The 20731-nt window shown below is 64.0% G+C and overlaps 5 protein-coding genes across 8 annotated transcripts; 2 read left to right on the top strand and 3 right to left on the bottom strand.

Moving 5' to 3' along the window:
- Positions 1-99: 99 nt before the first annotated feature.
- NACA (nascent polypeptide associated complex subunit alpha) lies at positions 100-9323 on the bottom strand. Of its 2 annotated transcripts, XM_048928551.1 has the most exons (8): positions 9216-9323; positions 8668-8739; positions 1855-1940; positions 1667-1744; positions 1078-1224; positions 669-797; positions 329-451; positions 100-234 (listed from the first exon to the last, which is right to left on the bottom strand). In XM_048928551.1, the coding sequence occupies exons 2-8, from the start codon at positions 8735-8737 to the stop codon at positions 220-222; spliced, it is 648 nt and encodes a 215-aa protein (XP_048784508.1). In that variant the 5' UTR covers positions 8738-8739; positions 9216-9323; the 3' UTR covers positions 100-219. The 2 variants fall into 2 exon arrangements, with proteins under 2 accessions (XP_048784508.1, XP_048784507.1); XM_048928550.1 differs by lacking the exons at positions 100-234; positions 329-451; positions 669-797; ... (1 more) ...; positions 1667-1744; positions 1855-1940 and adding exons at positions 3320-6010; positions 6450-6506.
- A 174-nt stretch (positions 9324-9497) lies between these two features.
- On the bottom strand, positions 9498-12807 carry PRIM1 (DNA primase subunit 1). Of its 2 annotated transcripts, none has more exons than XM_048928660.1 (13): positions 12663-12807; positions 12383-12540; positions 12196-12302; positions 12018-12091; positions 11717-11853; positions 11593-11651; positions 11414-11523; positions 11247-11338; positions 11032-11176; positions 10869-10938; positions 10711-10796; positions 10515-10613; positions 9498-9669 (listed from the first exon to the last, which is right to left on the bottom strand). In XM_048928660.1, the coding sequence occupies exons 1-13, from the start codon at positions 12763-12765 to the stop codon at positions 9602-9604; spliced, it is 1308 nt and encodes a 435-aa protein (XP_048784617.1). In that variant the 5' UTR covers positions 12766-12807; the 3' UTR covers positions 9498-9601. The 2 variants fall into 2 exon arrangements, with proteins under 2 accessions (XP_048784617.1, XP_048784618.1); XM_048928661.1 differs by having other exon boundaries at positions 9543-9674; positions 12663-12806.
- Positions 12808-13970: 1163 nt separating this feature from the next.
- LOC125685556 (retinol dehydrogenase 16-like) lies at positions 13971-15679 on the top strand. Its single transcript, XM_048928664.1, is given in 5 exon segments — positions 13971-14418; positions 14484-14635; positions 14638-14744; positions 15071-15234; positions 15343-15679. Coding segments are annotated over 5 exon segments (954 nt in total). The 5' UTR covers positions 13971-14105; the 3' UTR covers positions 15561-15679.
- Positions 15680-16056: 377 nt separating this feature from the next.
- Positions 16057-18720, top strand: LOC125685555 (retinol dehydrogenase 16-like). Of its 2 annotated transcripts, XM_048928662.1 has the most exons (5): positions 16057-16259; positions 16811-17128; positions 17194-17452; positions 18109-18272; positions 18361-18720. In XM_048928662.1, exons 2-5 carry the CDS (start codon positions 16816-16818, stop codon positions 18579-18581), a joined length of 957 nt encoding a protein of 318 aa, XP_048784619.1. In that variant the 5' UTR covers positions 16057-16259; positions 16811-16815; the 3' UTR covers positions 18582-18720. The 2 variants fall into 2 exon arrangements, with proteins under 2 accessions (XP_048784619.1, XP_048784620.1); XM_048928663.1 differs by lacking the exon at positions 16057-16259 and having other exon boundaries at positions 16801-17128.
- Positions 18721-18888: 168 nt separating this feature from the next.
- On the bottom strand, positions 18889-20582 carry LOC125685557 (uncharacterized). Its single transcript, XM_048928665.1, has 2 exons — positions 20028-20582; positions 18889-19363 (listed from the first exon to the last, which is right to left on the bottom strand). Exons 1-2 carry the CDS (start codon positions 20572-20574, stop codon positions 19089-19091), a joined length of 822 nt encoding a protein of 273 aa, XP_048784622.1. The 5' UTR covers positions 20575-20582; the 3' UTR covers positions 18889-19088.
- Positions 20583-20731: the final 149 nt, after the last annotated feature.

Genomic DNA, 20731 nt, shown 5'->3' with positions numbered 1-20731 from the left:
CTCGGCGCGCATGCGCACTGCGCGCGTCGTCGCGGGGGGCGGAGTCGGCGGTTACCATGGAGACGGGGGGCGTCCGAGAGAAGCTGCGCCTTCACTCAGTGCGGCTCTATCAATTAACTTTTATTAACTGATAGAAACAGTACAAATTTTAAATTTAGGTTCCTTTAACTCTTCTCTGAAATACCAAAAAAAAAAAAATAGGCTCCTCCTTCTGGACGGCTACATCGTCAACTCCTGCGGAGAGAAAGAGGTGTCAGCAGCCCCCCAGTGACCCCCAAACAGCACGGGGGGATGGGGGTGCAGCCCCCCCCGGCACTCAGCAGCTCACCATTATAGCGTTTACGATGTCGTTGCTGTTGTTCTTCAGGGCGCGGACTGCCTTTGCTCGGGACACGTTGGCCTGGGACATGACCAGCTCGATGTCTTTCACCTCCACACCGGTTTCGTCAACCTAAGGACACAGAACGCGGGTCTGACTGCAGCCGAGCACCGTTGGCTCTGAGCAGCCCCCGCTGTGCCGCCCTAGAGGCACCCTGCTGCCACTGAGGCAGAGGTGGATGGAGGAGAACTCTGTGCCCGCACACAAATCCTGCTGGCTGCCCATCAGACACAACCACGGGCAGGAGGTGGATGGAGAAGCCCTGCGGGGCCATCTAGGGAAGGCTCACCTCTTCTTCCTCGCTCTCCTCCTGCACGGTGGGGGTCTGTGTGTTTTCTTGGATGTTTGACACAGCTTCTCCTTGCACTTTGAACTTTTCGGCAGCTGCCAGCTGGGCCTGCTGGGACAAGTCTTCAATCTGGAGGAGGGAAGGAGCAGAAGTGAGGCCAGGTCTGTGCAGTCTGAAGGCAGCACACGGGTTCAGGTGGGTGAGGCTGAGCTCAGCAGCGCCCACACGCAGCAGCCCCACAGGGATGCAAGACATTGGTGTGGGTTGTGGGACTGCCTGCGCCACCCCAGGGCACAAATAGGGGTGCAGGCAGCAAGGACAAACCCCCAGCAGCCCTCACAGCTCTGCAGCCTGCCCTGCTGCTGTGAGCATGGAGGAGCGTGGCTGCCTGGCACAGCAGTGAGCTCACCTTTGCTTCTCCAAAGACTATATAGGTGTCTGATGCTGGGCTCTTGTACACGTCTGGTTTTGTGATGACAAAGAGGATGTTCTTGGATTTGCGGATGGTGACTCTGGTTACTCCTGTGACCTGGCGGAGGCCGAGTTTAGACATTGCCTGAAAAACAAATGAGAAAGAAAAGCGGGGGGATGAAGAGGTGCTGAGACAGCTCAGGCCGTGATGAGATGTGTCCCCTCATCAGACATCCCCAGGTTTTCAGACTGACACAGCGCAGAGTCCGGGAGGAAACTCAACCCCCAGGACAGGCAAAGATCCACGCCATGGATCCACACCATGAGCTGGAGCCACTCCAGACACAAGGATTTTGCCTGTGAACACGGACATTCCCTTTCCTAGGGGTTTAATGAAGGCAAAAAGTCATACAAACCTCTTGCAGCTCCCACAGACCCTGCTGCTGCAGTGCTGGGTGGGGAGGTGAGGAGCTGCTGCCCCAAATGGCTTCCCAAAGCAAATGCCAAGCACTTGGGGGGGGGTAATATGCCAGACCCAAAGCCAGAGGTTGTCCACACGCACATCTGCCCATGTGCCATCCCCTTACCTTCCGTGCTTTCTTTTCACTCCGGCTCTGTTTTGCTTTGCTAACAGGTTCTTCATCTATTTCAGCTGCTGCTGCAAGCTGCAAGAAGAGCAAACAGGAGAGCGCTGTGAGAACCAGGCAGAGCTGGCGGGGCACAGGGCTCCTCTGACCCTGCAGGCACAGGGGTGGCTCCTCGCACCCCTCCCTACCTGTGCCTGCTGTGTCGTGGCCTGTGTGGAGTCGTGCTCTTCGAGCTCTGGTACAGACTCATCGCTGTCAGACTCTGTTCCGGACCCTGCAGAAACGAACACGTCACAGTTCTCAGCTCGGCACCTTGCCAGAAGCTGCAGGTAGCTCCAAGGGACGCAATCAGATCATGGAACCCTAATGCCTTGGTGTCAGCTGTCGCTGGGGATTCCAGGTGCTGACACAGTTAAAAAGCCCCAGTGCATTGCCATTAAATACGCTTGAGCAGCACCTGGTGGGAGGAGCTCTCCTTGCAGCCACGAGCAGGGACAGTGGCGGGCCACTAAGTGCCACCGGCTCAGTGCCTCCCGGCTCTCAGCACGGTGGAAGATGCCCAGGAGCGGCCAGAGAAGCCAAAGCAGGGGGTTGTGACCGGCCAGGCGGTGCCCTGTGGGGCTGCCGGAGCTCTGCGTGGGCCCAAAGGCTCGCTCCAATGCCAAGGCTCCCGACCAAAGCCTTGGCCCAGGTAGGGCAGCGCCGCCCAGGGCTGTGAGTCAGCAGCAATGCTCTCAGAGCTCCTCAAACCTGTTCAGCAGCTGGTGCTGCAGGAGCTGAGACACGGCACTGATTCAAGACCCAGTCCACCAGGTCCCTGAGGCTGCTGCACCTCTCTGTGACTGGATGACAGGATGATCCGTACTTAGTTTGAAAGCTCTCATCAAAAAGCACCATTTTGGACACTCAGGTCGGCCTCTCCACCAGCTCTTGCTGCTGCAGCGCACGGAACCTTCCAGAACACTGCACAGCTTTGCCTGCTGTGCAGGAAGGCACCAAGCAGAGCTGCGTGTCTCCAGCCCGCACAGCAGGCTGCCGGTGTGCACGGCGCTCTCTCATGCAGCCGTTACCCAACTTCACGCCTGTTTCCTTCTCTGGAACCACGCACACAGGAGCCCGCACAAAGGTCCCTGCAGGTTGCTGGGAGATGCCAACGCCCCAGGATGGAGGTGGCACCAGCACGGCCCCCAGCTCTGCACTTGTGGGGGATGGACAGCGGGAAACACACAGCCAACACCGAGCCCACGCAGCTGGGCACAGCGCGGAGCAGCTCTTCCCGAAGCTCCAGCTCAGGCAGCAGTCCCAGCACGCACACAGCTCACACCGCGCTCCGTGCCCGAGGACACTGTTAGTGACAGCAGCCTGCAGGCGCCGTGCCGAGCGCCGCAGAGGTGATGGCACAGCCTCGGCCCCCCACCCCCCTCAGCACGGCACACGGACGCACCGGGCGACACGGGGGGCACTCGGGGCCCGTGGTGGGTTAGTATCTGGTGGGCAGCCAGCGACACTCCATGCACACGGCAAACCGTGCTGACCAGCAGTACCCTTGTCGTTCTTCACCATGGGCTGCTTAGGAGCGGGGGCCTCGGCTGCTCGGGGAGAGAGGTCCACCAGGATGGGCTGCAGCGGCGGCTCGGCAGCGGGCACCTCGGGGGGGATCAGGGGGGGCAGGTCATCATCGTCATCAACTGCAGCACTGGCGGGAACGGGGGCCTTCACGGGAGGTTTGGTTGGGGATGGACGTGGGGCCTGCTTGCTGCCTTTATTGGTGGGGGGCTGCTTCTTGGCAGGGGCAGCGTTCGGCACAGAAGAGGCAGGAGGGGTGGCCTCTGTTTTCTGGGGTGCGGGGGGCAGCACGATCGGCTGCTGGCTTTGGGAGGGCACCAGGAGCCCCCGGGGCTGAGGCAGCAGCACCTGGAGCCGGAGGCAGCGTGCCAGGGGCTGCCGGGCTGGCAGGAGCTGCCTTAGCTGCAGGGTGGGCAGAGGGAGCAGCAGGGGCTGCCGTGGCAGCAGTGGGGTTCTTGGGAGGTGCTTTGGCTGCAGCAGGGGCAGAGGAATTAGACTGGGTGGCAGTGGGGCTCTTGGGAGGTGCTTTGGCTGCAGCTGAAGATGCTGGAGCTGCAGGGGCAGGGGGAGCAGATGGGGCAGCAGTGGGGCTCTTTGGGGGCTTTTTGGCTGCAGTGGGGGCAGCTGGAGCTGGTGGAGCTGTGGCAGGAGCAGAGGGAGCAGCCTGGGCAGCAGCAGGGCTCTTGGGGGGCTTTTTGGCTGCAGCTTGGGCTGGTGCAGCAGAGGCAGAGGGGGCAGCAGCAGAGCTCTTTGGGGGCTTTTTGGCTGCAGTGGGGGCAGCTGGAGCTGCAGGACTTGGTGGAGCTGCTGCAGCAGAGGGAGACGATGTGGCAGCAGCGGAGCTCTTTGGGGACTTCTTGCCTGCAGGGGGTGCAGCTGGAGCGGCCAGCACAGGTGGGACGGGTGGGGAGCTGGCAGGGACAGAGGGGGCAGCAGCTGGGCTCCCAGGAGCTGCTTTGGCTGCAGAGGGGGCAGCTGGAGGAACTGCAGGAGCTGGTGCAGCAGTAACAGGGCTCTGGGAAGCCACTTTGTTGGCAGCAGGGGCAGCTGCAGCTTGGGGAGCTGCAGGAACTGCAGCAGCAGAGACAGAGGGCATAATGACTGGGCTCTGGGGAGCTGCTTTGGTGGCAGCAGGGGCAGCTGCAGGAGCTGGAGTGGCAGCAGGACTCCGGGGAGCTGCTTTGGTGGCAGCAGGGGCAGCTGTAGGAGCTGGAGTGGCAGCAGGACTCTGGGGAGCTGCTTTGGTGGCAGCAGGGGCAGCTGTAGGAGCTGGAGTGGCAGCAGAAGGACTCTGGGGAGCTGCTTTGGTGGCAGCAGGGGCAGCTGCAGGAGCTGGAGTGGCAGCAGAAGGGCTCTGGGGAGCTGCTTTGGTGGCAGCAGGGGCAGCTGTAGGAGCTGGAGTGGCAGCAGGACTCTGGGGAGCTGCTTTGGTGGCAGCAGGGGCAGCTGCAGCTTGGGAAGCTGAAGGAACCACCGCAGCAGGAGCAGAGGGGGCAGCAGCAGGGCTCTGGGGAGCTGCTTTGGTGGCACCAGGGGTAGCTGCAGAAACCACAGCAGCAGAGGCAGACGGGCTGGTGACTGGGCTGTGGGCTGCTGCTTTGGTGGCAGCAGAGGCTGGAGGAACCACAGGAGCTGGTGCAGCAGGGGCAGAGGGAGTCAGTGGAGCAGGCAGTGGGCTCTGGGGTGCTCCTTTGGCCGTAGGAGGGGTGGCTGGAGCTGCCATCGCTGATGTGACAGGCAGGGGACTGGCAGGAGCAGCAGTCACAGCAGCTGGCAGTGAGACAGGGGTCGCTGGAGCTGCTTTAACTGGAGCTGCTGCTGCTGCTGGTGGCGGCCCTGAGGGGGACAAGGCAGCTGCTGGGGATGGGCTGAGCAGGACAGAGGCTGACACAGGAACTGGGCTCCCAGGGGGGGGCCTGGCCACAGAATGGGGACCTGCAGGGGAGCCAGGGGCTGCCAGGGCAGGGCCCACAGGACAGGTCAGGGTCCCGGGAGGAGCAGCTGGAGCCAGCGGGCAGATGGGAGTCCCAGACACAGGGCCCCGCAGGGGAGCAGCAGCGCTGCAGGGCACTGTGCCACCTGGCAGCAGAGGGGCCAGCGCCATGGGGGCAGACAGGAAGATGGGTGGGGAGATGGTGGCTGCCAGGGCTGGGCTCAGCGGGGCACCTGGAGGGGGCAGAGGTGCAGCAGGGTGCACTGGCATCGCAGGGGGGCTCTGGGGAAGAGCTGCAGCACCTGCAGGGGCTGCTGCCAGGGGAGGTGGCAGAGCAGCTGGGGCTGCCCCGGGGCTCCTGGGAGGCGCAGGGTGAGGAGCCGCTGTGGCTCCTGCGGGGCTGGGAGGAGTAGAGACTTTCACAGGAGGCGTAAGAGCAGCTGGGAGACAGCCGAGACTCGCTGGAGATGGGGGGGCTGCCGGGGGGGCTGCCTGTCCTGCAGCAGGAAGAGCAGCCAGAACTGGAGACGTTGGGACTGGGAGTCCTGGAGACACTGGGCTGACTGGGACAGCAGCAGGCCCTGGAGAACCTTGGGCAGCAAAACCAGTTGGGGATGGTGGAACTGGAGCTGGAGGAGGGGAAGAAGTAACTGGGAGGGGCAGAGCTGCGGCAGAGGGCTGGGGAGGGGCAGAGAAGACAGGAATTGCTGCAGCTGGGACCACAGCAGGGGAGAGAGGGGCTGGGGGCATGGCTGGGGCAGAGCTGGGCGGCTCCGTGGGAACAGCCTGGGCAGCTGGGCCCAGGGCTGGAGTCAGAGGCAGGGAATGAGCGGCAGGAAGAACAGCTGAAGGAAAGAAACAAAGTGAACCCATGAGAAAAAAGGAGAAAACAAGGGCAGCACAGGAAGAAACACATGCACACCCACAACAGCCTGCCGTCCGCCTTCTGGCTCTGGGCTCCCCACAGCTCCAGCCCCCAGGGGCACAATGCCCCAGCAGCTCTCAGGGACCCCACCCCGGGCTCCAGCACTCCCCAGTGCTGGGAAGCGGTCCCAGGCTCAGGGATGACACAGAGGGAGCTGGAGAGCAGCAGGCAGCCAGCCTCCCCCAGCAGCCTCCCAGGAGCACCAGGAGGAAGCCTGCCTGGCTCCTCTGAGTAAGGACAGGGCCAGGACCCAGAGTTCTCCCTCTGCACACCAGCAGGGTTAATGCAACTACAAACATCCAGAACAGCACGCTGTGGTTAATGTGACACACGGGGTGTTACTGAGGAGCTCTGAGTACCTGGCGCTGCGGCAGGAGAAGTGGCAGCAGGGGCTGCAGGAGGGAGGGCAGCTGGAACTGAACGGTGAGAAGGACAGATTGTTACATTCGGAGCGCTCACTGCCCCGTTCCACGCAGCCGGGCCATTCCCAACGCCTGACACAGAACCAAAGGAGCCCCGGGCAGGGGAGAGGCAGCGCGAGAGCCCAGGCAGCAGCAGACCAGCAGAACTGGTGCCACCAGTCAGGAGAGCAGAACCGGCTGTGTGGGCAGCACAGCCCTGCACGCCCACGGTGACGTGAGGCAGGGGTGACATGGAGACAGGGGCGACGTGGAGACAGGGGCGACGTGGCCAGGCCTCCTGCCAAGGGCTGAGCGCCCCAGCGCAGCCTGCAGAGCTGCAGCCACGAGACGGGAGCAGATTTCCTCCTTTTTCCCTTCTGGGAAAAGTCAGCAACTTCTGGGTGCTGACTCTTGCCTGCTGTCCTGTAGGAAGGAGCCACCCCACATGGATCTCCCACAGGAGGGCTCTATCTTTCCCAAATTAAGACCACAGCCAGTCAGGTACTCCACGCCCCCCCCTCCGTTGCCCAGAGCAGCAACACACACAGGAAAGACCCACAACAGCTTCTTCTTCAGGTGCGCTCACTTTTTCTTGCCCAAGAACCACGGCTCAGAAGATGTTTCTAACACCCTGCTGACCCCATGCTATTCCAAAACGTAGGGCAGCAGAGGAGCCTGCAGCTGCTCTGCTCGATGCTCCAGCCACTGGCCAGGACAGCCAGCATCAACCAGCACACTTCAGCTCGGGGGGAAGCCATAAACACTTCAAAAAGGAGCAGTGCGTCCTGCCAAGAGCACGCTGGCCTCCGGCCCGGTACTGAGCAAGCAGAAAGGACAACTCTGCTCTCTTAAGAAAAATCCTGTCCAGCCCTCTCTGTTCCTTCACCCCCACGCACCAGAGAGCACTGTGTGAGGCCGTCCTGTAATCAGCCCCACAGACAACCCCTCCTCCTCCAGCAGCCACTTCCACAAACAAATGTGGAGTGGGGGCTCTTGCAAACCATGTGTAATTTGTTAAGGGATGTTTACAGTAAATAGACTGCAAAGCCTCTTGTGACCATGCCACATGCACGCTAGAGGCTGGAGCCCTGCCCTGCACAGAGACCTCTGTGCTGAGCATCACGAACTTCCCACACACCAACTAACCTTTGAAGCATGAGATGAAAGCCAGAGGAAGACACTGAAGATTCCCACCCTGCACCAGAGCCCTCCAGAGCCCGGCTTCTTGCCTGGCCTGGCCCCAGGGGGGCAGGCTCAGCACAGACACAATGACCACGACAGTCCTTGTGCTCACTCTTCCACCTCCTCAACAAACAAGAGGGGGCAACCAGCCCCGCTCTGCCTCACCACCCCACGCCACCCCCCAGGGCAGGGGACAGCACTGGCACAGCACTGGCAGCTCAGCCTGGGATCAACTTCTCCCAGCCTCCACAACGCTGCGAGAGATTCGAGAGCAGCACGGTGCTGACAGAAGGTGACCCAGTGAAGCACAGTGCCCCAGGAGAGGCCCCATGGACACAAGTCCCTGGCAGGCAACCGAGCCGCAGGAATCCCAGCTATGCCTGACGGGGAATGGAGCAGCTGCCCCCAGACACAGCCACACAGCTGTCACACAGCAGCCGTCACTTCAACCTGCTCCAAGAGCCAGGAGGCCACCGCCTGGCAACGGATGCACCCTGCCAGCAGCTTCTGACTGCTCAGGCTGCCCCAGCTTCTCCTGCGTCCCACCTCTCCCACACCCTTGACCACATCAACTATTTGCCCATCACGCACTGCATGCTCTTCCCACGTGCGTTTTCATGCCAATGTAGATGATGCAACGCCTCCCTGAATGCAGAGACAAAAAACATAACTTCGGTGACCAAAGCTTCCTCTGGAAGTAACCCCTGCCTTTAAAGATGCTACACCAGGCACACGGGCGCAAAGCACTCATAGATTTTACCCGGGCACAGTGAGCAGCACAGCAATATGAGGGCAGACGGAAGGTGCCCCTGTTGCAACGCAGGGCCACCAACTCTGCTGGGCCTGGCTGGCCGAGGACCAGGCTGGGACTGAGTGAACCCCAGGGCAGCACGGAGCCCACAGCGCTGCCTTCAGCCGCCCCACTGCTGCTTTCCCCCACCATGGGCTCACGGCTCAGCGGTTCTCCCAGCGCCGGTCCGGAGCCCCGGCTCACCTGTCTCGGCCTGTGGCTGCGGCAGCTCCTGCTCTGTGGCCGGGACGGTTTCTGTAGCTTCGCCAGGCATTTCTGCGTGAACAAGGGGAAAAAAAAAACCACACCGGACTCGCGGCCGCCCCGAGAAGTCCCCGAAGGGCCGCCTTCAGACGCCGGCAATGGGCCTTAACCAACGCCACCGCACACCGGGGGCTCGGAGATCAACCGGTACCGAGGGCCGCCCGGCTGCTGCCCGCGCCGGTAACAACAACGCGGACCCAGCACAGAGCAGACGGGAGCGGATCCCACGCCACCCCATGGCTCGGACCGGCAGTGGCCTACGCGGCTCTCCCGCCTCCCCCCTGCCTGGCCGCGGCCTCAGCCGCCTCCCCCCGCCGCGCGGAGCCGTCCCCGCGGGGCCGCCCCGGCGTTGCCCTCTCGGAGCTGCCCTGGCCCCACCGAGGGCCCCGACCGCTCCGACGCTGCCCTCCCGCATTCCCTCCCGTCCCGGCCGCACTCCCGGCCCCACGCGGTGGCGGATGGAGGCGGATGGCGGCGGTGACACTCACTGTACGGGAAGCGGAGCCCAAGATGGCGGCGGAAAGAGACCAAGCGGCGGAAGGCGCGACTTCCGGAAAGAGAATCACTTCCGGGGGAGAGGCGCGGCGCACTTCCGCCCGCCCGCCCCACCGGCTGCGCTCGGGCGTTCCGGGCCACGTTCGGACGTTCCGGGGCACGAGAACGGGAGCCGTTCCTCGGGAACGGGAATTTTGCCCCGCTCCGAGTTTTGTCCCGCGGGAGCCCCATCCCTTCTGCCCCCCAGGGACACGGACACGGGGCTGAGCAGCGCCCTTTAATGGATTTTGGGTACAAAAAGTACAAAAAGCATAAAAAGAAGTGAGAAGGGAACCGGGGGGGGGGGGTCAGTCTCCCTGCCCCACAGCAGCAGCAGACGTCAATCAAGGTCAATCAACGGCCTCCCAAGGGCAGGGGCTGCCGGCAGCGTGGTCAGAACTCTCCCTGCTGGTCTGGGAAAGAGCAGAAATGGGGTTTTAGAGATCAAATGATCATAGAATCATAGAATCATGGAATGGCCTGGGTTGCAAAGGCCCACAGCACTCATCCACCTCCAACCCCCTGCTGTGTGCAGGTTGCCAACCAGCAGCCCAGCCTGCCCAGAGCCACATCCAGCCTGGCCTCCAATGCCTGCAGGGCTGGGGCATCCACAGCCTCCTTGGGAAACCTGTGCCAGTGCTTCACCGCCCTCTGGGGGAAAAACTTCCTCCTCATATCCAACCTCAACCTGCCTTGTCTCACTTTAAAACCATTCCCCCCTGTCCTGTCAGCACCCACCCTCACCAACAGCCGTTCCCCCTCCTGTTTATCCGCTCCCTTCAAGTGCTGGAAGGCCACCACGAGGTCTCCCCGCAGCCTTCTCTTCTTCCAGCTAAACAAGCCCCAGTTCCCTCAACCTTTCCTCACAGCAGAGCTGCTCCAGCCCTCTGCTCATCTCAGTGCCTCCTCTGGACCCGCTCCCAGAGCTCCACGTCCTTCCTGTGCTGAGGGCCCCAGGCCTGGACGCAGCGCTGCAGATGGGGCCTCACCAGAGCCCATAGAGGGGGATGACTTTTTTAACACAGCCCAGAACACAGCTGGCTGCAGGTGCACGCTGCTGCCTCGTGTCCAGCTTCTCGTCTACCAGGACCCCCAAGTCCTTCTCTGCTCTCAAGATCTTTCCCCAGTCTGTGTGAATACCTGGGATGGCCCTGACCCAAACGCAGCACCCTGCACTTGGCCTTACTGAACCTCATTAGGTTTTCAATAAGCAATGAAGAGCAGCTGGCAGCGGCGGGATCCCCAGCGCTCACCGCTCCTCCACAGCCGCTCCCCACGCCGCGCGCGCTCCATCTCCTCCAGGAACTGCTCGAAGGCCTTCACGTAGGGCGCCAGCTGCGTACGCCGGTAGTCTGAGGAGAGAGGGTGAAGGGGGGTGGGCCTGGACCCCCCACCCGGCCTGCCCACGCCTGCAATTAACCCCCCCTGCTGCTCCCCGGCCCCGCTCACCCCGCATCCGCCGCTTTGGCTCCGTCTCCTCGCTGTCCTCCTGCTCTGCATCATCGCCAGCCACATCCAGCTCCTGGCACAGCGAGCTGCAGGGAAGGGCGGCATGTGGGGGGCTGCCCACAGCTGGGGATCCCCCGCCACCAGCCTCATGTGCAGACCTGATGGTGGGCACTGCGAACGGATTGAAGTCATCCAACCTCTGCAGGTCCAGTGGCACTGAGATGCGGCCTGCAAGAGATGGAACTGCTGCCCTGGGTGCCCCGCATGGGCTGTTGACCCCACAAACAGCCGGAACCCCCAATTTGGGGTACAGAGACCCACCTGTTTTGGGGTGGACGCTGAAGGGGCTCTTCAGGAGGTGCCCGATGCCTTTGCTGACGTTTATGTCGAGCCGTGGGAAGCAGTACTGCAGCATGATCTCCCAGTCTGCATAGCACGCCATGCCCTTCCCACTGCCTGCTGCCCGCTGTGGGTACAGGCAGTCAGGGAGCAGCACTGCCCCACAGCCACCCCAGAACCACCCCACAGCCACTCACCCGTGTCCGCTCCATGCGGCCCTTCAGCAGCTCCCAGCGCTGCACTGAGTCGCGCTTCTTGGGGAACTCGCTCTGCAGCAGCTCACGGTGCTCTGCCAGCTGTTAAGGCCGATCACAGCCAACGCGAACCCCACTGCCCACCCTGAGCAGAGCAGCTGGAAGGATACCTTCTGGGACCAAGGCCAGCACTTTGTCCCAGCGCTCGGGGCTGCCCAAGACGTCCTGGCCCTGCAGTGCGTACGCCTCAAAGTACTTCTCCACTACGTTCACCGACCGCCTGCAGAGCAGATGGAGCTCAGCACCCCACGGCCATTGGCTCCGCACCAGGCAGCACATCTGCACCCACCTGATGAAGGGGTGCACGGGCTCCGAGAGGTTCACCTTCTTCACCGTCTCAGCTCCACCCTGGCAAGGACAGCGTGGTCAGCCCAAGGAGGTGGGCAGCACAACCCTTCCCCCCATGCACCCACCTTCACCAGGCTCAGGTACTCCACAGCGGCCGCACGCAGCGCCGGGGACCATTTGCGCACGGCGTCGTCGCAGACCCAGCAGTGCACACCTCTCCGTCCCGAGTACACCCACAGGCGGTGCTTCATGCCCAGGTCCTCTATGGGGCACACAGGGGCTGGGGGAGCACGCCGGGCACCTGCCTGCCCTCTGCTCCTGCTCCAGCCCCACAGCAGCGCTCCCCTAGACCCACTTCAAGGCATCACTACGAAGGGCAGCAGGGTCCCAGTGCACAGAGGCTGCGTGCTTCCCCGCATCTCTCACCCACGAGCGCGCGGTCAATCACACGGACAGCAATGGTCATCAGAGTCCAGCACTTGGAGCAGATGTCGGCCGAGCTGCGGGCAGAGCACAGCAGTCAGGCGGGCGCCATCCCGGCTCTACGGGGCTGCAGCCCCCCCAGCCCCCCCGGGAACCCGCAGCCCCCAGCCCCCCCGGGAACCTGCAGCACGTCCGGACGTCATCGTAGTCGGTCATGTCGATGTCGAACACCAGCTCCTTCTCCACGGGTTGGAACGCCCCGAGGTGCACCGTGTTGTGCTGGTTGGGCTGCGGGGAGCAGAGGGGTCACCCCGTCGTCCTCCCGCAACCACCGGGGAGTTCGGGGGCGGGGGAAGGGGGGGACGCACGCGATGCGAATATACGGCGCCGATGTCGATCTTGTACGGGTTGGTCCTCTGCAGCTCCTTCTCCAGCTCCTGCGGGCTGCCGAACGACTGGAACCGCACGTACACATCGTCCCGCAGCGTGAAGGAGAACTCCCGCAGCTGGAAGTAGTTCTTCTCCACTGCGGGGGTGCGGGGTGGGTTGGGGAGGTTGGGGGGGCACGCGGACCCCGCCGGTGCGCGGTCTCAGCCCCGCACTCGCCTCCCCGCGCCCCGCCCGGTGCAGCCCGGTTCCGCCGCTCACCGCCGCCGTAGCCGAGCCAGCGGCCGTAGGCGCCGTGCGGGAAGAGCCGGCGGTAGAACACCGGGAGCAGCTCCGGCAGCGCCGCCGGTTCGAACGGCGCCATGGCGGGAAGCGGAGGGAAGCGGAGGGGCCGAAGGAACCCGCGGGTCGCTGGGAGATGTAGTGCGGCCCCGCCCGGAACGGCATGGCGCGGCTCGGCGCGGCGCCGGCCGTCGAGGCACCGGAGCGGAAAGACGGGGAGCCCCGCGGGGCTCAGCCCCGGCACCGACCCGGTCTCTGCCCTGCCGGTGCCTCCTCCCGCTGCGTCCCGACCTCATCCCACCCCGAGCGCCGGGAGAGGAGCCCCTTCGGCGCCCCACTCATGTGGGGCAGCAGCCGCGCGGTGGCCTGAGGGCGGCGGGATGGATGCGCTCGGCTCCGTGCCAACCAGGGGCGGCTTTGCCGAGGAGCCGAGCGAGAGGCCCCGCCTGGAGTCCTGTGTCCAGGTGTGGAGCCCTCAGTACAAGAAAGACATTGAGATTTTGGAAAGGGTCCAGAGGAGGGCGACTAAGATGATCAAGGGGCTGGAGCACCTCCCCTATGAGGACAGGCTGAGGGAGTTGGGCTTGTTCAGCCAGGAGAAGAGAAGGCTGCGGGGTGACCTCATTGCAGCCTATCAATACCTGAAGGGAACCTACACCCAGGAGGGGAGTAAACTCTTCAAAAGGGCTGACAACAGCAGGACGAGGGGAAATGGATCCAAGTTGAAGGAGGGAAGATTTAGGTTGGATGTTAGGGGGAAGTTCTTTACTAGGAGAGTGGTTAGGCCCTGGAACGGGCTGCCCAGGGAGGTTGTGGATGCCCCGTCCTTGGACGTGTTTAAGGCCAGGTTGGACGGGGTCCTGGGCAACCTGATCTGAATGTGGATGTTTGGTGGCCCTGCTAGGCAGGGGGGTTGGAACTACATGATCCTTGGGGTCCCTTCCAACCCAGGTGATTCTGTGATTCTGTGTGATTCTGTGAGAGGCTGGGGGCCGCGGATGGGACCCAAAGCTCTGCGTGCGCGGCTCACGTGGGTCCCTACGAGAGAACATGGGTGTGAGCAGCGTCTGCAAACGCCGTAAAGCTGCACGGCGCTCGGCACGGCGGGCGATACGGGACGGGGAGCGCAGCGCATCGATCCGGCTGCAGCTTGGCTGCTCTGCATGGAACGCAGGAGGACGGGCTGAGCCTCTGCCCGGCCCCGTGTTCAGCTGAGTTGGCACGGCGCTGCTCCTGGACCAGCCCCGCAGGGTTGGGCAGGTCCAAGGTCAGCAGAGGCCGGAGGCGTCGCTCGGGACAGCTCTGCACTTTGCTGCGGTGTCCCCGCTGTGCTCAGTGAGTCCCGGCCGCCTCCACCTCCTCCTGCTCTTCCTCCTTCTCCTCGTCGTGCTGCTGCTGCTGCTGCTGCTGCCCCCGGTCAGGATGTGGCTGTGGCTGCTGGTGCTGCTGGGGCTGTGGCTGCTGTGGCGATGGCACCGCGAGCGGCAGATGGTGCCCGGCCTGGAAGACAAGTTTGTGCTGATCACAGGCTGCGATTCGGGCTTTGGCAACCTGCTGGCCCGGCAGCTGGATGCGCGGGGGCTGCAGGTGCTGGCGGGCTGCCTGACGGAGTCGGGGGCCGCACGGCTGCAGGCGGCCACCTCCTCGCGCCTGCAGACCGTCCTGCTGGACGTCACCTCCAGCAGCAGCATCGCCGCCGCCGTCGCGTGGGTGCAGGAGCGTGTGGGGCAGAGAGGTAGGAGGGGGCCGGGCCGGGAGGGGGCACGGTGGGGGTCGCGACTCATCCCGTCCCTATCGCAGGGCTGTGGGGGTTGGTGAACAACGCCGGCACTGCCACCCCCAGCGCCCCCAACGAGTGGCTGAGGAAGGAAGACTTCATGGCGCTGATGAACGTCAACCTGGTGGGGCTGATCGAGGTGACAGTCAGCATGCTGCCACTGCTGAGGCGGGGCGCGCGGGCCGCGTGGTCAACGTGTCCAGCATGATGGGCCGGATCTCTGCCTTCGGGGGGGGCTACTGCCCCTCCAAGTTCGGTGTGGAGGCCTTCTCCGACAGCCTCAGGTGAGTCCCGTGCTCCCCAAACAGCCGCAGCTCCCCAGGCTCTGCCTGGCAGCATTGGGGTGCTGGCGTCAGGCAGGGCACCTTGCTGCTCAGTCTTTGCCCCGCTGTGTGTCCCGTGGAACGGCTCCAAAGTTTGCTCTGACCCCACACCGTCCCACTGAGGTCAATGTTTGCTCGTGCGCCACCTCAGCCCCACGCTGGACTGCCTGGGGTGCACCGTGTGGTTGGGTTCCCCACTGTGGCCCGGAGTGAGGCACAGTGGGGGGCACAGATACACAGCCCACACCCCACTGCTGCTCCCATCCCATGGCATCGCTGCTTTCCAGGCTTGAGATGTATCACTTCGGGGTGAAGGTGAGCATCATCGAGCCGGGCTTCTTCAACACGGGTATCACCCACGCCGCCAGCGTGGAGAAAGTTTTCCTCAAATACTGGGAGAGGCTGCCCGATGAAACTAAAGCGAGTTACGGGGACAAATACTGGAAGGACTGTGAGTGCATCCCCAGAGCCCATCTGGCACCACAGTGCTGTGCTGCGCCAGGACCCCGTGGGCCTCCTGGGCACGAGGTAAGCACCTGCCCCCTCCCTCTGCCCCCAGACCTGGCAAACATGAATCGGGCAAACAGGTGCTGCAACCCCAACCTCTCGATGGTGACGAACTGCATGGAGCACGCGCTGACCAGCCGCTACCCGCGCTGCCGCTACGCCGTTGGCTGGGATGCCAGGCTGTTCGTCATCCCGCTCAGCTACATGCCCTCCGCCATCTTTGATGCCTTCTTCACCCACTTGTACCCTAAACCTGCCCAGAGAGGGTGAGGCAGTGTGGGCAGAGCTGGCATCGCCCCACAGCCGACATCCCACATCGGCACACACTGCACAGCACCGCCACGGCTGGCAAACTGCTGCTGAATAAAGATGACCTCCTCCTCCCTGTATGGTGTGATTGAGCCGAGCTCCTTCCCTCGGCAGCACACTGAGGCTGTGCCCATGGGGGAGCAGTTGGCACAGTGCTGCCAAGCCCCTGCCCCGCACAGCCCGTGCCCGCTTTGCCCTCCCCTGGAGCTGGGGGCACGCAGGACCTGCTGGCGAGCGGGCGGCCACCCCAGTGGCACAGTGCAGAGCGGGAGCTCAGCCCCAGCGGCGCTGCTCTGCTCTCATCCCGGCATGGCTGCATCCTCACGCGCTTCCTATGTGGATGGTGCGGTGCGGTCAGCCCTGCAGTGCCGTGCACGGCCTCGGGTCGCGCTTCATCAGCACGAGCGGCTGTTGCAGAGCTGCGGCAGCGCTCCCGGAATGGCTCTGCGCAACACGAGGCAGCGCGGATCAGGGAACTCGAGGTTTATTCCAGCGCTGGTGCAATCCTGCCCACTCTGCAGCACTGCCTGCAGCAATTCGGGCACCGCTGCCCCCGCTGCTGCCCTGTGCTGCGTGGCACTGCTGCTCTGCGCTGAGCTCTATTTATACGCGGGGACGCGGGCTGTGTGAGGACTTGTGGAGCGGTGCAGACCTGCCCAGGTAACCCCGGGGTTTGCGCTGCGGTGTTTGCAGGTGCAGCTCCTCCGGGATGGGCACAGAGCAGGGAGATGTGCAGGAGGAGTCAGGCAAGGCTGGACTGGGGGTGTCCCAGCGGGGTGGGAGCTCTGTGGGGTGGCGGGTGCTGCTCTGAAGCCCCACTGCAATGCTGTGCTCCAGGGGAGTGTGGTGAGGCTGCACTGAACTGAGTCCTCAGTGCGTCTTCCTCACAATGAAGGGAAACCTCACAGGTGCGTTAAAGGAACGGAAACCGAGCGCGGTGTGCGGTGGGAGGGCGGTGGGGGCAGGTAGGGCCAAGAGCCACAAACCAGCACCCACCCCGAGCACCAGCTGCAATGGGTTCCATTGGGGTGGCAGCTGATAGGGAAGTGCGAGGACATCTGAGAGCCAAAGACCCCAAATCCAGGGAACAGCCCCCAGCGTGGCGTGCTTGGGGCAGCAGAGAGACAGCTGCAGGGGCACAGCCAGGAGCCAGGATGACGCCGACCCGCAGGTGCTTGCAGGAAACCCTCACTCAGCCCCTCTTCCCCCAGTCAGGATGTGGCTGTGGCTGCTGGTGCTGCTGGGGCTGTGGCTGCTGCGGCGATGGCACCGCGAGCGGCAGACGGTGCCCGGCCTGGAAGACAAGTTTGTGCTGATCACAGGCTGCGATTCGGGCTTTGGCAACCTGCTGGCCCGGCAGCTGGATGCGCGGGGGCTGCAGGTGCTGGCGGGCTGCCTGACGGAGTCGGGGGCCGCACGGCTGCAGGCGGCCACCTCCTCGCGCCTGCAGACCGTCCTGCTGGACGTCACCTCCAGCAGCAGCATCGCCGCCGCCGTCGCGTGGGTGCGGGAGCGTGTGGGGCAGAGAGGTAGGAGGGGGCCGGGCCGGGAGGGGGCATGGTGGGGGTCGCAACTCATCCCATCCCTATCGCAGGGCTGTGGGGGTTGGTGAACAACGCCGGCACTGCCACCCCCAGCGCCCCCAACGAGTGGCTGAGGAAGGAAGACTTCATGGCGCTGATGAACGTCAACCTGGTGGGGCTGATCGAGGTGACAGTCAGCATGCTGCCACTGCTGAGGCGGGCGCGCGGCCGCGTGGTCAACGTGTCCAGCATGATGGGCCGGATCTCTGCCTTCGGGGGGGGCTACTGCCCCTCCAAGTTCGGTGTGGAGGCCTTCTCCGACAGCCTCAGGTGAGTCCCGTGCTCCCCAAACAGCCGCAGCTCCCCAGGCTCTGCCTGGAAGCACTGGGGTGCTGGCGTCAGGCAGGGCACCTTGCTGCTCAGTCTTTGCCCCGCTGTGTGTCCCGTGGAACGGCTCCAAAGTTTGCTCTGACCCCACACCGTCCCACTGAGGTCAATGTTTGCTCGTGCGCCACCTCAGCCCCACGCTGGACTGCCTGGGGTGCACCGTGTGGTTGGGTTCCCCACTGTGGCCCGGAGTGAGGCACAGTGGGGGGCACAGATACACAGCCCACACCTAATGGGCCGGCTCTCCAGCTTTGGGGGGCGCTGCCCCTCCAAGTTTGGTGTGGAAGCCTTCTCCGACAGCCTCAGGTTCAGCACAGCCCGGCCTTTGTCCTTCTTGGGGTTTGGCGGCCTTGGAGCAGCGCTGTTTTGCCTCTGCCCTGCTTTCACCATTCCTCCCCAGCCACTCCTGTCCCAATAGAAGGGAAAGGCATGGAGAGGTGGGGAGGGATTGTGAAAGGTGTCTGTTTGGGTTGTGAATTAGGTGGGTGGGAGCCAGCGGTTGTGCAAAGATGGAAAGGGTTGGAGCAGCACCTTCTCTGCGGTGGCAGTGCTGGGTCCCGTCCTGGGGCAATGACATCGATGTCCTCAACCCCATCCAGGCGTGAGATGCGACCCTTTGGGGTGAAGGTCTCTATCATTGAACCCGGTGGATTCCGAACGGGGATGACCGACCCCAAAGCGGCAGCAAAGGAACTGCATCGCCTGTGGGCGCAGCTCCCGGCAGAGACCCGGGCATCCTATGGCCGCCGCTACCTGGAGACCTGTTAGTGCCTCCCCCCACCTCCTCACAGCACTGCAGCCACCCCGCGGATCCCTCCGCCCCTCTGACCCCCTCCCTCCCCGCCCTACAGACGCCCGTCGCAGCGCCCTCCTGCACCGCCTCAGCAGCCCCCGCCTGTCCCGCGTCACCGCCCGCGTGCAGCACGCGCTGCTGTCCCGCAGTCCCCGCAGCCGTTACGCCGCCGGCTGGGACGCGCTGCTCTTCCTGCTGCCTCTCAGCTACTGCCCGACGTGGCTCTGCGATGCCTTCGTCGCCTTCCTGATGCCAAAACCGGACTGCGGGACACCCTGAGCGCATCCCTGTGCCCGCTCCGTGCTGCACGCGGGGCTCCTGCGGGTGCAGGACCTCATTAAATGCGTTTTTCCCTTCTACAGCAGCAGCCCTCGTGCCCTCTGAGCTCACAGCTCGCCCCGCACTGGGGCTACGGGCAGAGGGGCACAAAGCCCCGCTGCGTTGCTCCAGCCGTTCCAGAGCCCCTCCAGCAGCTCACTCCTAACGCAGCATCATCCTCCCCGCCCCCAGTTTGCCATCCTCGGGAGTTGGGTGCTTTTTGCCCAGCTCCCACCTCCCGCAGCTGCCGGGGGCTGCAATCAGGTCCATCCTCTGCTGCACCTTCAGCTCAGGAGAGGAAAGCCCCCTCCCCAGGATCCCTCTCTTCCCAGCTGGGCTGCACAGCTCCATTTGTCCTCCTTCTGCGCCCTCGGAGTCCGCTGGCAGCGATGGGTGCTGCTGTGGTTCGGCACATCAGATGTGTGGGCGGTGACTCATGCATCCTTCATACCTCTAATTAAGGGATAATTAGCGATGACGACTTGGAGATGGGCCCCCGAGGCCGTGCAATTGCTTGCAGGACTGAGGAGCGACCCACGCCGCCCACCCGCGTCCCTTCTTCCGCTGACACGTGCGGGGGCTGCGCTCGTGCGGGACCGGGGTGATGTGGGGCGATGCTGGGCGATGTGGGGTGCAGGGTGCGAGGAGCCCTCGTGCGAAGCAGAGAGTTCCTGTAGGTTTGATGGGTGCAGCATCCCAGCAGCCGGCACAGCATCGTTGTCCCTGCGTGTCCCTGGGGTGGGCTGCAGAGTGCGGGAGGGGGGCTGAGTGGGGAGGGCATTGGACTCGGAGCAGCGCTGCCAACAGCAAAAGCCGGGGGAATGGTGGATGCGGATTCAGCTCCTTGGGGTAGAAGCTCCCGTGGGGTTTTGCCTCTCTGCCTCCAACCCCCCCCTCCCCAACGCTGAGCTCCCTGGGGCCCCTCCACCCCAACCCGGGGCCTCTGAGCACGGCCCTTCCGGAGAGGAAGGGGCCCCTTATCCCATCAATCTCCAAACAAATGGGGCCCTGGGGAAAAGGGGGGGGGGATGGGGCGGGGGGGCTCAGCGCGCTGGGGCGATGCGTTCGTTGCGGTGCCCCCTGAGCACCCAATTCTGTGCCAATTCCGTGAAGAGCAGAGCTCAGAGGAGTTCGGCGGAGCCACCCCCCCTCCAGGTCCCAGGTGGGGTCACCCACACCGCGCAGCCCTTCTGCTGTGCCACCACCAACGGAGCTCCGAGCTGCTCCTTCCCTGAGCCCCCGAGAAGCAAAACGCCAACGCCGGGAGCTTCCAGCACGCAGCGCATCCGCCCCAGCCGGACCGCGTGCACCGCTTTCAGGAGGACGATGCCAACCCGTGGCGTCCTCGGCGTGGGGCAAAGCAGCGCCCGTTCCTGTTTGCAAACAGCGAATCCCGTGGGCCGGTACCTGTTTGCTTTTTGGCCGCCCGCCCGTTGTTGAGACAGCGCCCACTTATCAGTGCACGCGCTTCCCTGTTCCCTCCGTGCCTTCCTTCCGAGCGATTGTTGGTCGCGATGCCTTGTCTGCACTTGTAAAGGAGATTTCCTGCAATTGTTCTGCAGGACTTGCAGCCCGAGGCAAAAACGTTCTGCCTATCAGCCCCCTCCCCAACGCGGGGCAAGGCTGAGCCCCCTCGCTTCCCCTGCGCGCTGCTCCGCTGTTGTCCGCTGATTAATTGCTGCCGGGCACAGGAGCTGCTGTGGGGATGGACGTGCGCTGCATTCCGACCGCTGAGACAGCACCAGGGGGTTGCGATGCCCCGACCCCTCAGTGCCGTGCTGTGCCACGCTGCACCGTGCCGATGCCGCTCTGTGCCACGCTGCACCGTGCCGATGCCGCTCTGTGCCACGCTGTGCCGTGCTGGACTGCGCCGTGCCGTGCCGAGCCGCGCAGCACCGCACTGTGCTGCTTTTGTCATCTTTCCGCAACAAAGAACCCGAGGGTCCCCGCGCATGGCCGCAAGGACGGGCACAGCGCGCTCCCCAGCCCACCCCAACCCACGGACTCACAGCTCCGGGGATCCTTCCCCCCCACCCGCACCCGGCCACGCTCCGCCCGCGGCTCCGTGCCCCCACATCCCTCATGGGGCGGGGATGGATGCGCTGCGGACC

The sequence above is a fragment of the Lagopus muta genome, chromosome 28 (genome assembly GCF_023343835.1).
Source record: "Lagopus muta isolate bLagMut1 chromosome 28, bLagMut1 primary, whole genome shotgun sequence".
Classification (NCBI taxonomy): Eukaryota; Metazoa; Chordata; class Aves; order Galliformes; family Phasianidae; genus Lagopus; species Lagopus muta.
This window is presented reverse-complemented; position numbering and strand designations above follow the sequence as displayed.